Source organism: Polypterus senegalus, chromosome 10 (assembly GCF_016835505.1).
Source record: "Polypterus senegalus isolate Bchr_013 chromosome 10, ASM1683550v1, whole genome shotgun sequence".
Taxonomy (NCBI): domain Eukaryota; kingdom Metazoa; phylum Chordata; class Cladistia; order Polypteriformes; family Polypteridae; genus Polypterus; species Polypterus senegalus.
Genome location: NC_053163.1, coordinates 15732441 through 15749284, shown reverse-complemented (window position 1 = coordinate 15749284; position 16844 = coordinate 15732441). Strand labels below are relative to the sequence as shown.

Sequence of the window (16844 nt, the reverse complement as noted above, 5' to 3'; positions counted from 1 at the left end):
TTTAGATCTGTAACAGGCTCCATCAAATAAATAATGAAGAGATGATAACATCCATCCATCCATTATCCAACCCGCTATTCCTAACTACAGGATCAGATTTGAGAAATATCAATGAGTTCCTGAAAACGGGCTATTTTCAGGATTTCTTAATGTGTTAGTGTCCTGCTATAGGTACCATACATTAAATATTTTGGAGCTTTTCCACATATTAGGAGGTATTTCAAAACACTATTAACCGACTTCATATGCAAAGAACCCTTTCCAGAATAAAAAAAAGTCCGCAATCGTTCAACGAGGAATCACACAACCCAGTAAAGAACCATGAAGTACAATTAAAGAACCAGCATTTGTGAACGAGCAGAATAGGGAAATGTAACATTAATCAAATTCAGGAATAGAGCAGACCAAAGTTTATGCAAGCGGCAAAACACAAAGCAGGAACCAACTCTGGCTCTCTCGCCCAAATGCCCACAATCACACAAACCAATTTGGCATCGTCAATTAACCTAAAGCCAGCAAAACCAGAGTCTCCAGGAACAAACCTTGGCAAACACTAGAAGATGTAAACTTCATACAGAATATGCCCAAATGTTAGACTGAGATCTTTTGGTGAGTCCACGTTGCTAAATATTGTATCACCATGGCCACCCATCACAAGGTTGTTCTTAGTATGCAGCAATTGGTTATCACTATAAATCAGGACTACTTACAACACTGGGATATTTTACACTTGTTGACATCCATAAGTTTAGAACATTATTGAACAGCCACTGGTCATGTCTCCTGTAATAACCTGCTGCAATGTCTCTGCACACCACTTCCACCCTGTTTCCCTACTGTCCATAGATTCAGTTATTCAACAGGCAAATTATTATATGGGATTAAACACTGTAACCACAAGGGGGCACAACTGAGCCCCAAAACGCAGACACAATGTTATCCAACGCAATCCAGAAAAATGTTTTTATTTGCCACCAACATTTTTCACCACACAAAATGCTTGAGTACAAACGGATTCTCTCCCACTTTGTGCCACCAGTTGAGTGTTGCACACTGCCACCCGACTCTGAGTTCCTGAGGTGAGTCTGCGGGCTTCTGGTCATCTGTAGTTCTACTGGGTTAGGCAGAAACTGGGGTAGTCCCTGCTCCAGTACCACCTTTTGGTAGAACCGAAAGACCCCGACAGATTTGTACTTCAGGACTCCAAGTTCTCCGTCACATTGTGGGTGTCTCAAATATGTTGACACCTGCCACTTGGGGGAATAAACTGCACCCGGCACTCATGTTCTACCAATCCATTTATTATCACTCTTTCCATGCCAGGATGAAAAATTTGGGAGTGGTGTCCCCTTGACTTTCTTGTATACTCAGATATGGGGATGGATATTTGATGAGTAAACCACAAGACAAGGATTATATTTTTATATTATGTACATTAAAGAACCATGAACAACAAATCAAATTAATTATATATTGAAGAATTATTATAAATATAAAGTTTAATAAATCGGACTCTGCGGCTGCATGAATAAAAGGTAATGTCCCACTTCCAGTTAGCAGAAATAGCCCAAAAGTTGATAGAAATCTACGTTTTGTACCTAATACTTGTATGCAAAATTTGGTTGACCTAAGTGAAAGTGTACACAAGTTATCATGTTTACATACACACACAGACAGACGCACAGACAGACGCACAGACATAATTCCAAAAATTATATTTTCGGACTCAGGGAGGTCTAAAACATTGAGATTCATCAAAACCTCGAAATAGAATTTTTGAAGAATTCCAACACTTTCTCTGTGCTTCGTATATGAGAAAGTCAGAGGGGTCTAAAATGTTGAAATTCATCAAAATCTCGATATTGAATATTAAGACGATTACAATACTTTCCCTATACTTCATATACGAGAAAGTCAGTGTGGTGTAAAACGCTGAGATTAATAAAAATCTTGACATTGAATTTTTGGACGATTACAATTGTTTCTCTATACTTTGTATATGTGAAAGTCAGAGAGGTCGAAAATGTCAAGATTTACCAAAATCTCAAAATGGAATTTTTGGAGGATTCCAACACTTTCTCTGTGCCTCGTATACGAGAAAGTCAGCGAGGTCTCAAACACTGAGGTTAATCAAAATCTCGACATTGAATTTTTGGGCGATTACAATATAGGGTAATCTAAATCTAATGATGCAATTTTCATTATGCTATAACTTATTAAGTTTATTACATAGAAAATCACCCGAAAAATCCCTGACCACCGACAAGTGTGCGAACTGACGACATGAAGAATCGTCTTTCCGCCGAACTGGAATCGTCCCCGCATAAATCAAAGTCATCCAGATAATCTGGATCTGCATAATTAGACCTGGAACACCCTGCACTTTCACTATACTTTGTAGATGAGAAAGTCAGGGAGGTCCAAAACGCTGAGATTAAACAAAATCTCAACATTGAATTTTTGGGCGATTACAATACTTTCCCTATACTTCATATACGAGAAAGTCAGAGAGGTCAAAAATGCTGAGATTAATCAAAATCTCGACATTTAATTTTTTGGATGATTAAAATAGCTTCCCTATACTTCATTTACGAGAAAGTCAGAGAAGTCTAAAACGATAAGATTCATCAAAATTTCAACATCAAATTTTTGGACAATTACAATACTACCCCTATACTTTGTATACAAGAAAGTAAAAATGTAAGGCTTTCTTGCTGGGCCGAGTCTCAGCTCCCACGATCATTCCACTATGGACTCTCTGGACAAGAAATCATCCTCCATCCCAGTCGGGATGCCTGTCCTTCCTCTGGGGACAATAAGCTTATTCCAGTACAGGAGCTTTCCCCCCACTGCTCCTTTGTTTTGTCCTCCTGCCCAGGTAAGGCTCCCATCATCCCCATCCTGTATAGGTTGCCAGATAATCCTGCCTGGCACTTACAGCAGTTATTTCTGAGGTTTTACCTACAACTTTACTGCTTTAATTGAACTCACACAGCCACTTCAAGTTTTCCAGTAACTCGCCTTTCATTAGACAATGGCTGCAGCCGTTCTCCTCTCAGGTCATGGTGTCAATTACCTCGCTGTCGAGGTGTCTCAAACAGTAGCAGACAGGTGATCAGTTGCTGAATTTTAAATACTTTAAGAGGAATTGTCTGATTCAAATTCTATTAAAGACACAAAGGACTCTGGTGGGTTATGTAAATGAAGGTGTTGTTTGGGTGAGGAGCGCGTGTCCATGAATAAGAATGAGTGTTTTGTGTTGGAGACAGACTTGTGTAAATCAGGGCTAAAAGGTAGACTGTGTAAACTGGTGACAAGGTAGAGACTACTCCGTTATAATGTGCCATTCCTGTATGAATTCATGACTCCCAAACTGACATTAAGCACCTGTAGTGATTCTAACAAAACAAAAAAAATCCTTCATCACGTTGTCTGATAACCCAAATCTCTGAGGCTCCATCTTTTTTTTTTCCACTGTCTGTCTTATTCTTTTTGGTAGCCTGTACTTTCCATGACAGGGAAGACTTTTCTGGTCAGGTTCAATGTAAGAAGCAGCACTGGACGTAACATATTGATCTACCTCATGGCCCAGCCACCTAGACCCACCAACTCACTCCCATCCATTTTTTACTCTTTAACAATCCACCTAGTGGTCATTTAGGACAGTGTGAGAAAACCGAACTGATGTAACACATCAACATGCAAACTCCCCATCTGACAATGAAATTCAGACCCCTCTCACCAGTAAATCAGACCATTACATTAACAACTCTCAAGGCCTAATTCATCAGATATTCAGCTTTTATTCATATAGCTGTGGAATGTTGTGTGGAGAAAGAGAGTAACAAGAAGACTGCCAATTCCACAGTCATAAAGTAAGTTACCCATCATTTTTCAGACAGCACCTGCCACGAAGAACACAGCTACTGGTTACACACTGCAGGTGTGTGTGTTGCATTCATGGTCAATCTTTATTTAGAGTTCATTTAGGAAAACTACTATTTAAAGTGCTCTGCAACTTCTTCATTAATGAGTGAATCACCAAAGTCAAGTATATCCATATTTGGAAATACCAGAAGGACTTGAAAAAGGAAACCACATCTGCACAGCAATAATTAGACAATGGAAGACAATGAAGTGTCGTGGAATAAATCCAAAAATATTTCTGTTGGATGGGAAACCTTCAGTCCTTCTGTCCTTAAAAATGTTAGATTCTCTGACCCATGGAATGAGGTTTAATAAATTACAATCTAAAATGGTTTGGAAGGTCCACAACAGAGATAAATTAAACATTAATGGTTTACACACAAATGCGAATAGTGCTTCTTACTGGGCTAAGCATGGACTTGAGAAAACTACACAATCCCACCTCCGGCTCACTCTCTGACCAAAACCACATGGACTAAACATTCTGTCCTGCCGTCCAGAGAGGAGCTGTAATGTTGATAACAACGGCCTGAATACAGTCTGCTGCAGTAGAGCCATTAGTACAAAAAGCAGATCAGACGTGCGTATGCTTACGTACAAAAAAAAAGTGTTTTTAGTGCATGAGAAAAAGCAAACATTTTTTGCTCACTAGTTTTCGTTAGGCAACATTTTACTTTAGGTATACATTATAAGCAGGTACTTACAATCTGAATGTTAAAAATCATTTAATCCTTTTAAATATGATAAAATACAATGAAAATAATATACTGTATTTCAGGAGACATAATATTATAAATGATTTAATCATATTAATATCACAGTTAGTAAAGTGCTTATAGACACTTAATAACTGATTTGCAATGGACACATTAACTGTGATCCAACATTTCCACAGGTGATTATCTGAATATTTCTGAAAAATTAATTTTTGGGCTGTGGAGTAAATATGATTTCAACTACCTGAATTTGGATAGATGGACAGATTATTAAAGTTTAAATAAATGATGAGTTTAAATAGATAGATAGATAGATAGATAGATAGATAGATAGATAGATAGATAGATAGATAGATAGATAGATTATTTTGTCTCCCAGTGAAAATATGGCTTTTTATCGAAGCTTGTTAAGTAGGTAAATAATCAATCAATTAATTAAACATATTTAACATACAGATGTTAAATTTGGTATAGTAGGCAAGATAGATGGACAGATTATTAAAGTTTAAATAAATAATAAGTTTAGATAGATAGATAGATGTTAAATTTGGTATAGTAGGCAGGACAGATAGATAGATAGATAGATAGATAGATAGATAGATAGATAGATAGATAGATAGATAGATAGTGATGGTGATAGGAAAATCTAAATCCGGAGACCAATGAAAGTTTACAACAAGGTTAGATGTTGACTTGTTGGAATTTCTTCTTTCTTTGTAGCACCTTTCATAAACTCATCAGGGCAAAGAGCATGACAGAGCAGTTTCACAACATATTTCTATAGTTTCTAAACTCTTCATGAATTAATTTTATCATTTTTATGTATTTGAATTATGACTGCAATTATTTTTGAGGCAAGCGTTAAGTGTTTGGCTTTTGCCTGTTTTTCCAGAATAGGCAGCAGCTCCCTGCAATCCAGAACTGAAGACGTGAGTTATAAAATGGATGGATGAATGGAAATATCAGAAACAGCAAAATGTAACCAGTGCTGGATTCTGTCATCATTTCATTCCAGTCAGTGGGTTTTTGGACACTACATTTGATGCTTTCTTGTGTATCCTGTTTCAGCTGGCAGTATTTTTAAACTGATTCTTACATTATAATTAATCAAACAGACAACTGGGTTATTTAAGCAGGACACGCGCTCTCCTTCTGGTTCATTTTTCCTCAGTGGTGACTGGGCAAGCCATTTCAAAGGCCGGCTGATTGAGAAGGAGAAGATGTTGGTCAGGAGCTGGCGGCCCAGCGCTTAAAGACATCAATTACAGCGAGCCTGGCCTGCAATTGAGGTCTGTGCATATTGAAGACACATCAGTGACTGAAAGAAATGTATAATGTGATTTATTGTGTGGGTGTCATGAAATGACTCCTTTTTTCAGCTATATGTGCATTAATTTACGTGTCTGTGCAATGTTAACTTTTGAAAATAAAAAGTGCTTCATTGGAGTGGTTCTGTAGATAGGCGCCCCAGGGCAACCATTTTTGGGTCCCAAAAAGAGCGAATCACAAGAAGGTCCCAGAAAGAGCCTTTATTTATTTACCTCCACAGGTAACCAGAATAAATGATAACAGGTTTGTGAATTTTTAATGCGATCAAAACTTTACAAGGACTCTTGCTGCTCGAATAGCTCAGGCATAGTTCAGGTTTTCCTAATTTGCAGTACCCTCAGATAGTTTAAAACTTAAATATCTCCATTTTAGGGACCTTCTTAAACACCAAAGAGCCAATTTCATATGCCAAAAACCCTGAATGAAGTAAAATGTTGCCTAACGAAAACTAGTGAGCAAAAAATGTCCAGAATGGTTCTTTCAGCAGCCACACAACCTAGTAAAGGGCCATTTTAGAAGCAGTTTTTTGAAGTGTATGTCAATTAATAATAATTAATCTCTCAAATTTCTATTTGTTTATTGAAATTCTGCCTGAACCTGCAGTATAGGCTGAAGTTTATACAAAGTGGATTGCAACGTCTTTTTATTAGTAGAACAAACAAGAACATACAGAATGTGCAGCAAAAGGAAGCATTTTCTCATTTTTCAGAAGTTTTAGTATAGTAGGCAGGATAGCACAGATAGAAAGATATCAATATAAGGATAGATAGATAGATAGATAGATAGATAGATAGATAGATAGATAGATAGATAGATAGATAGATAGATAGATAGATAGATAGATAGTATGGTAGGCATATAGTAAGTATAATTGTAGGCACTTTAATGGTTGCTGTATTTATTGTTGAACCCATTTAGTTCAGTTCTAGAACAAACTAGAGCCAAACCAGGAAAGGGCGCCATACTGTTGGAATGCACATACTCATACTCACCCAAGGGATTTGTTTAGGACTGTAAAGCTGTGAGGTAGATTCATTATCTACTGGGAACACAGTTTTATATGGAAAGTGTGTCAGGTAAAGACAATGTGGTTAAACTCTTAGAAATAGGAGTTCTTTAATGCCAGTTTAGTTGGTTCTTTGTTTGCTTGTATAACTGTTGCTTGACGGAACCATCTCATTTTGAGAAATGTTTTTGTATATGAAATTAGGCTTTAAAATGGTCCCTAAAATGTGAACAAGATATTAAACTTCATTGTTTAGTAGGCTACCTAGCAGGATACTAAAAGATCAAGGACTCCTGAACTTAGTCTGTGTGATTGTATGCAGCAAACGTCCTTTAACACTGGGAACCCTTTAGTAGTTCACAAATCTTTTATCATCTATTCATAATTATTTATGGATCCTATTAGGGGTCTAAATAAAAGGTTATTTCTATTTAAGGCATCGCACTAAACTACCACCCTGTCACCTTTATTATACGGAGTTGGACTTGATCACTAGACTAAGACTATGAGCAAATACCTTCAGTTTATAAAACCTGTTAATATCTTGCAAGCCTTCAATAAGTATGTATTTATAAATTGGTTTAAGATTATGGTGTTCAATATTTGTGTTATGTATTACAGATGTTTTATCATCAATACAGCATTAAAAGATAAAAAAAAAAAAATTGCAGGTGAACTAAAATCTGGTCTGGGTCAAGGAGCATTCCTTTTATCTTAATTGACTCTGATGCAGGACCCTTAAAATAAAAGATAAAAAGCTTTGAGTGTTTTCTTTGAAGATAAATCTGCCAGCATTTTAAGCAAAGACAAAGATGAAGCACTCCGAACTAACATGGTCATTTGTAAACCACAAGGTAATCACTTAGCGGTGCCGCGGTTCCACCTGACTTCACTAAGAGTTCAGCTTCCAAAGTGGCTAAACCAGGTGAGAGGCGCTGGCACATTCAAAAGCTTCAGGTGCACTTGCCAGTCCCTCTGACTCTCAATGAGTGCCATCTTCTGCAACAGCTCCCACCTGAAGCGAAATAGCTAATGGCTACACTAAGAATCTGAAAAAATGGTGAAGGTGAGAGTAGCATCTGAATTAAGAGGGGAGACTGCAAGCTAAAGAGATGGCACTGAGTTGGCCACCAGTGCGTCAAGAAACATTACTATATACCAATGACAACACGCCTGCATAGCGCCTCACTGAGACTGCGACTGCAACTGCAATGGCCAATGTCAGAAGCTTTCTTTTTTTTTTTAGTCCTCTAGTGTGTGTTCAGATGATAGTACATGTTTAATTAATTGATTGATTATTTACCTACTTAACAAGCTTCGATAAAAAGCCATATTTTCACTGGGAGACAAAATAATCAATCTATCTATCTATCTATCTATCTATCTATCTATCTATCTATCTATCTATCTATCTATCTATCTTGCCTACTATACTAAAACTGTTATCTATCTATCTATCTATCTATCTATCTATCTATCTATCTATCTATCTATCTATCTATCTATCTATCTATCTATCTTGCCTACTATACTAAAACTGTTATCTATCTATCTATCTATCTATCTATCTATCTATCTATCTATCTATCTATCTATCTATCTATCTTGCCTACTATACTAAAACTGTTATCTATCTATCTATCTATCTATCCCGCCTACCATACTAAAATATCCTCATAGAGTTACTGCTTAATAAATCATCATCTCATTCTGGGAAGGATTCTTTGCATAAGAAGATGATTCTCTGTTCTTTAAAAAAAAAATCTTCCTAATATGCAACAGTAACCCTTATCTAAAAAATCTTACCCACTGGACTAAGTTCACACATGGAAGTTCCTAATTTATGAAAACATAAGAAATCTTTAATGCACAGTGGGCTAACAAGTGAAATAGAATAGATGAACGAAATCTGAACTTAGCTTGTGTGATTGTAGGTAGCAAGGATGCTTTAAAGGTTATTTTATATTCAGGAACTCAATGGTATTTTAAAACTTTACTATTATCCATCCATCCATCCATCCATTATCCAACCCGCTGAACCAGTACACAAGGTCGCGGGGGTCTGCTGCAGCCAATCCCAGCCAACACAGGGCACAAGGCAGGGAACAATCCTTGGCAGGGTGCCAACCCACCACAGATTATCCATTCATGGTCTAATTAAATAAAGGATCTTTCTGGAACTTTCATGTGGATTATTCTTTAAAGAAACCAAAAATGTTTCCCCCATGGCATTAATCTGGATAACCATTGTGACGCCTTTATTTCTAAGAGTTTCTAAGCACAAAGTCCCAAACATGACTCAAAATGCCTATTAAGGGGGGGCATCAAACCCTGGCTAGTAAAGCATGAACATGGAATCTTTATAACTAAAATGATTTAATTTTACAAAAATGTTCTATTTCACAAAATAAACTCTGAAAAGCACAAGAGGCCAAAGAACGTGCTTGAAATAGCAAAGGAAATCACAGGGCAAATGATGTCCGTATAGAAAGATCCAAAGAACACTCGAAAAATGGAGCAAGTCACAAAAGCACAAAAAATGATGAAAGTACCAGTGCATTCAATGAACCGCAGGGGACTGTGGGTTTTCTTTAGCCTTTACAGGGCTGAGGGCTTTTCCCTGATGGTGATTGGCAGGTGGCTCTACCTTTTAGGAAACCATCCACAAAACACATGGCTCATAGAAAAAATAGTTTGGCATATAGAAACTTAATAATCAACAATATTAAAATAAAAAATGAACCAAATAGATATACATACATACATACATTTTCTAACCCGCTGAATCCGAATAGGGTCACGGGGGTCTGCCGGAGCCAATCCCAGCCAACACAGGGCACAAGGCAGGAACCAATCCTGGGCAGGGTGCCAACCCACCGCAGGACACACACAAACACACCAAGCACACACTAGGGCCAATCCACCTAACCTGCATGTCTTTGGATTGTGGGCGGAAACCGGAGTGCCCGGAGGAAACCCACGCAGACACGGGGAGAACATGCAAACTCCACGCAGGGAGGACCCGGGAAGCGAATCTGGGTCCCCTAACTGCGAGACATATGTATACGGTAAATAAGAAATTCAAACTCCATTTGGGGACCCTGGCTGAAACATATTGTGAGCATGGGCGTGCCCATTGATGGACCAATGCTTCACTTTTTGTCAGCTCCAGCCAGGATAAGCTCCGACTTCCCACCATCCTATGTTGGAACAAATGGCGGAAGTGGGGATGGAAGGGATCAAGGCCAATGAGTAATAAAGGTGATTTATTACTTTTCCCGTAACCAAGGAAGACCAAGTAAGAAACTGAAAGAGCCAAAGCCCCAATAGGTTGCATTATATTCCCTGATATATTCGATGGACTGACATTAAAGCTTAAAAACATAATACTTGACTTTGGGCCATTTGGAGACTCGATTCTGCCCCTACATTGCAAATATATTTTCCACGTAGATGGAAATTGTTTTCAGCTTTTTCTTTTTTCTTTTTCCTAGTAAAATGTCCTGGGGCTACAGATTGTAATAATTTCTCTCTTTAGAAAGACATTTTCTTGGAAAATTAAGTGGCTCTTAAAGGTATATGATGATGAGTTTAAACATTCCAATGTGTACAGAACACTGGGATTTTGAAATTATTCTGCTGGTTCAGAAAATAGATGACTGGAAAAGCAGAATGGGAGGGTGATGATACCTCTAATTCTAGATTACCTTGAGATATTACAAGAGACACCAGAAAGTGAAAAGCACTCAGCTGGCTCAGTCTGACCGTGACACATTTTTACGGATTGCTGTTGATTTTTTTTGTAAAATTAGTTTCTAAACAATTTATTCTTTTTTTTCCCTCTCTTTCCATCTACACTTAATAAAGGTGCCAGACTGCTGCCTCCGAGCTATCCCATGACGTTACCATTCTTAGATCCCAAAAAGTCGCATCCACATAAAGGTTCCAGAATGAAAATGTATTTATTTAGACCCGTAACAGAACGGTTCTTCAAAGCAATGCCATAGGGATACCATATGTGGTTCCCATAAGACCCATCCAGATGAAGGTTCCAGAAAGAACCTCTATTTAGTTAGACCCGTAACAGGCTCGATATAGTGAATAACCGTAAATGAATGGTGACAGATTTGTGAAATACCAATGGCTCATGATTTTAAAAGGACTCTGTCAGTGTATAATGACACAGGCTAAGTTCAGATTTTCTTAATTTGTTAGTGTCCTGCTATGTAGCCTGCCATACATTACAGATTTCCATTAGTTTTTCTACATATATTAGGAAGTACAAAGATTCAGTTTCATATAGCAAAGAAACCTTCCCAGAATGGAATGACACAATGGATCAACAAGACATAATGACGCTAGAAGTGTAAAACCTCAAAGAGTTCCAAATTTTAAAAGGACTCTCAATACATAAAATCACAGTTCAGGTCTTCTTGATCTTTTACCATCCAACAATACATTAAAGATTTCTGTTGTTTCCACATGTTAGGAACCTTTTCAAAATAAATGTTCATATGCAAAGAACCCTTCATAAAATAAAAATGAAACGGTTCTGTCCAGCAACACGAGGAACCACACAAGCGCCATTTTAGAACCGGTATTTGTAAGAGTGTAGCCTCACATGCAGTGCAAAATGCAACTTCTCGATTCCTACATTGACCTTCCCATTCATTCATTTACTCGACCTCTTATTTAAATATTGGATATACCTTTGCAGCAGCGGGTTTAAAGCAAGAACCAACCCTGGTTGAGATGCCAGTTCATGCCAGGCCACCCTCACTCATGTCGGACAGTTTTGAGTGGTCAAGACACGACTTTAAGATTTGGCAGTCAGAGGAAGATCATGAAAAGTCGACATGAACAATGACTAAGCACCAGAGCTGTGCGGCTGGGTGTTAAACATCAGTGCCCAAACATCAAAGCTTGAATGTTGGAACGATTTAGACGAGAACAGGTCATTCAGCCCAACAAAACTGGCCAGTCCTATCCACTTAATTACTCCAAAAGAACATCACGTTGAGTTTTGAAAGTCCATAAAGTAATCATGTCTAACACATTAATACTCTTAAAAATAGAAGTACCCAGGTTCTTTAAATCAATGCCATACTGGGCACCATTTTTGCACTCAACCACATGAAGATTCCATCTTCTTCTTCTTCTTCTTACGGCTGCTTCTGTTACGGGTTGCCACAGCGGATCATCTGTCCGCATATGGATTTGGCAAAATTTTACACCGGCTGCCCTTCCTGACGTAACCCTCCCCATTTTTCTGGGCTTGGGACTGGCACAAAGAAACACACTGATTTGCACATGAAGATTCTATAAGGAACTTTAATTTATGTAGATCTCTAACAGGCTCCATATAATGAATAACCATGAAGAGGAACCACACAACCCAATAAAGTGCAACCGAAGAACCAGCATTTTTAAGAGTGTACTTGGTAACTCGTACCAGAGTTGGTCATTTCAGGTATCTTTGGCCCTCCGCGTCTCTGTCACCCACATGGTTAAGAAACGTTTAAAAGTTGTGCAGCTACTGGAGACCATTCATATTATGTTCCCGTAATACGCGCGACGGCAAATAGCGGAGATGTACAATAACAAGGCAGCATAAACTTTCACTAAATATAATAAAGCGATGCCACTTTCATCCACCTGGTAGTTCTATACAATTATCTGAGATAAGTTTTTTTTTTAAACTTTTGTAGTATTATTTTTATTTCCCATTTGTCACATGCATAACGGAGTCATTACGTATTGTTGTCCATGACATACAAAAGAAAACAGCGCGAAGGAAACTAAAAAAGGATCGCAAAACCTTCCACTAAATACCTGCATAATCTCTCAATGCAAACAAAAAAAAAAACGGCGCACAGCAGCGTGCAAAATTTTACTCGTAGCTTCTTTCGTGTCAGCTCGCTTGTTGGCGAATCAAACTCGAAGCGAACCTAATTGTGTAGGCTTTTGTCTAATAACTCGCGCAGCCGTTTCTGCATTTTTAGCTTAGTAGTCGCGCGCGTGCATCTCTCGTAGAGGAGAGTCGCGCTTGTCCAGAACTGAGATCGCAATTGCAGAAGCCAAAAAAAAAAAAAAAACTCCACTGGGAAATCAAGGCAAGTCCAATTAAGAAATAGAAAGAGACGCTCGTTAAAGGCGGAAAAATAAATGAGCAACATTGATAATGAGACGGGGTAGGGATCTGCTATGGTCATCGGACCACCCCGATCGGGTTGAACTCCAGCAGAGGCTCTGGACCCGAATGCCATGCGTGGACATTAAGTTACATTGTGCACATTCTGCAGTCTTAAAAGTAAAGATGCCAGGGTGTTTTTTTTCAAAGCGATGGCATAGGGGAACCATTTCTGGTTTCCAAAAGATCAATCCACGTGAAGGTTTCAGAAATAACTTTTTATTAATTTAGATCAGTAATAGGACCCGCAGAGTAAATAACCACGAATAGATGGCAACAGATTTGTGAAATACCAATGGGTCAAAATTTTCAAAAGGGATCTCGTCGGATATGTTAAGACAGGTTAAGGTATGGTTTTCTTAATCTGTTGGTGTCCTGCTAGGTATGCGACTATGTATTAAATATTTCAGCTTTTCTTTACGTATTAGAAAGTTTTTCATAGCACGAAGAACCAACTTCATGGGAAAAGTAACCTTCCCAGAACGAAATGGTGCTTTGTTAAACAATGGTTCTAGAGTGGTGGCCCAGGGGCTTAAGATCGGCCCTGGTACCTGGAAGCTTGCCGGTTTTAATCCGTTACTGCCAGAAGGAATCTCACTCTGGTGGGCCTTTGAACTTTACTCTGAAAAATCTACAGCGTTGACCCTGCGCTCGCAGATTAATAAAGTATATCAAAAATCATTCCAGTAAAGAATCATATAGTTCTTAGGCAGGGATGCGTTAGTGGGAGGATACATTATAACGATATGAGTATAACGTAAATGTGCACTATATGAGTTGGGGCACATGTGTAGCATAACATTCTCACACAGGTTCAGCCAATTTAGTGTCGTGAGGTGCTGGGGTCTAACCCGGCAGCCTCGGGTGCAAAGCAGCCCACTCACGCACACATCCACATTCATCCCTACAATGGGGTCGCCACGTAATCTCTTTTTGAGAATGTGGGTCGGAAAACTGGAGGAATTAAACTCTCTCTCTCTCTCTCTCTCGAGAGAGAGAGAGAGAGAGAGAGAGAGAGAGAGAGAGAGAGAGAGAGAACGAGAGAGAGAGAGACAGAGAGAGAATGAGAGAGAGAGAGAGAGAATGAGAGAGAAAGAGAGAGAGAGAGAGAATGAGAGAGAGAGAGACAGAGAGAGACTGACATACACAAACATTCTAGAGGAGCGAACAGCAGCGCTTAAACCACTACCAGCAACCGCGGCTCCAGAATGTATGAAAATGTTAGGGGGGGCGCGTCTGAAATACTAAGGTGGGCATGGCGTGATGAAGTTCCAGGCAATTAGCAACGTACCGGACAACGCGAGTGCGGGGGCTTGACATGATATGACTCCACGACCCTGAATTGGCCGAACGTCTTTATGAATGTTATGCCATTAACATATGCACATTACGTTATACTCGTATTTGTTCTCCCAATCATGCCATGCACTATGCACTCTTAAAAGTAACCGTTCCTTAATCGCACTACGGCTCTTTAATGTGTGCGTGTCCGTGTGTGTCATGTATGGGGGATATCGCGACCAAATGCTCTTAAATGAACATATGTTTTTCTGCAGTAAATTTAAATTAAATTTCTCTGTCATATGTAAAATAAATAAATAAAAATCAGAAGCAAGGAGCTTGAGGGACCTAATTCGCTTGTATAATTTGTTTTGATCGCATGAATGAGATGTCGAAATGCTTAAAGGGTGCCTGCGATCAACAGAAATGAGTTAAAGTAAACGTGACTTTTGGACGATGTAACTTCACCTTATCCGGCATCACACCGAGGGACACACCTGTTGAGCCCACCTCAGGACCTACTGCTCAATATAAACACGATTTTGAAGCCATGCACATCTGTACACTTTAGAAATTGTTTGCAAGCATCAGATCTTATGTGGCATAGTAGGTACGACTTTAGCCTGCAACGCCCGCTACTGAGACTGTGTGATCATAAGCGAGTCACTTCAAATGCAACAGCAGCAAAATTGTAACCAATGGTGTCATACAATAATATGAGATCGAGTAACAATAATACAGAATATATTCAGTCCCCTTCAATCAAAAGACACTAAAACGTGCTTACCTCGGCGCTAGCAAACGTCAAGTAGAAGCTCAGTGACACGAGGAAGGGTCCCAAATGCATCGTGCCTCCGCGATATCAGGTCCCGGGATGGACTGTGCATTTATAGCAATGCAAACATCAAAATCAAGTGCAAAGTTGTGAGACAACGAAAGGTGTAAATCCGACCCCCGGGGCGGGTTTGTGAGGTGCCCACCCGAGCCCCGGGCTGTAGGCGATGTAACGTGTCTTCCTGCGAACTTTTTTTTTCTTCTTCTTCTTCTTTCTTCTTTTAATCCGAAAGTTCACTGGAACCTCCTGTCAAAGTGAGGTGGGACACCACCCGCCCCCTAACCGCGATGTTTTCAGTCAAAGATTTAACTGGTAAAAGAGACGACGCCAGTAGAAAAAAAAACTTGTCACTGCTCACGCTACATCCGTACGGCGCCTCCAGTTTTATGTATTTATTTTTTTCCTCAAGTGAAGCCTGACATTAAAAACAAGAACAGTGTATTTCTTTAGGTCCTTCTACAGCAGGACACGCTGTTAACTCGATGCCAGTGTTTCGGTCCATCTCCTCTTATTTATTATTTTACACCTGCAATCCAAACTATGCACAGCTAAATTAACGGATTCGGGTGACTGTAGCCAGACAAATCCGCCACCCCAGACCAGCCGCTTTCGCTCTCCTCCTCTCCGCAGGTGTCCGATCCTGTGAGCCTCAAAGTGCGCTCTGCTCACATCGGCGAGCGCGGCTTGTGTTTAGACCGAGAGGAGTGCAGTCCCCGCCTTGGGATGGGAGGGAAAGGGGCGGGCTGGGACAACAGGGGAAGCGCAGGCACAGGGGAGAACGGGAGAGACTGACTGACTAACCGAGTGACCGAACGACCGACCGACTGAATGACTGACTGACATGCGGCGGGGTGCGCGACTCCACTCTCGTGTTAAAGTCCGGAACGGTTCTGTAACCGCCATTGGTTCCGTAAGATATGAGAAAACCCCAAAAAACACCGTAATGCTGACTACACTCATTGAAGTTTTTTAAAAGTTACTGCATTTTGGGAAATATTATTATGTGGAAGGGCGGCATGGTGGCGTAGTGGGTTGCGCTGCTGCCTCGCAGTTAGGAGACCTGCTTGGAGTTTGCATGTTCTCCGCGTGTCTGCGTGGGTTTCCTCCCATAGTCCACAGACATGCAGGCTGGGTCCATTGGCGTTACTAAATTGTCCCTAATGTGTGCTTGGTGTGTGAGTGTATGTGCGCCCTGCGGTGGGCTGGCGCCTTGTCCGGGGTTTGTTCCTGCCTTGTGCCCTGTTTTGGCTTTGATTGGCTCCAGCAGACCCCAGTTAGGATATAGCGGGTTGGTTAATGGATGGATTATTAAGTAGAAAGAGTTTTGTTTAATTTTTAATCTGAAAAATACTTAACCCAATATATCTCAAGAAATAGGGCTTACTTAAACTCAGGGTAGTGAATTTATATCATCTTCCTCAGGGCAAAACAGGACGCCACCCTTGATTGTGCTCATATCAACCACAGGGTCAATTCACACCTCACACTTATAAATCCATCCATCCATCCATCCACTCATCCACCCATTATCCAGCCCTCTATATCCTAACTACAGGGTTC

General features: G+C 39.7%; 1 protein-coding gene across 1 annotated transcript in view; it reads right to left on the bottom strand.

The window, feature by feature from the left end:
- LOC120536799 (transcription factor mef2A-like) overlaps positions 1 to 15953 on the bottom strand; it is a 72897-nt gene extending 56944 nt beyond the window's left edge. Inside the window, exon 1 of the mRNA XM_039765293.1 lies at positions 15237 to 15953. Within this exon, the coding sequence (XP_039621227.1) occupies positions 15237 to 15296 (60 nt within the window). The 5' untranslated portion in view covers positions 15297 to 15953. The remainder of the gene's footprint in view (positions 1 to 15236) is intronic.
- Positions 15954 to 16844: the final 891 nt, after the last annotated feature.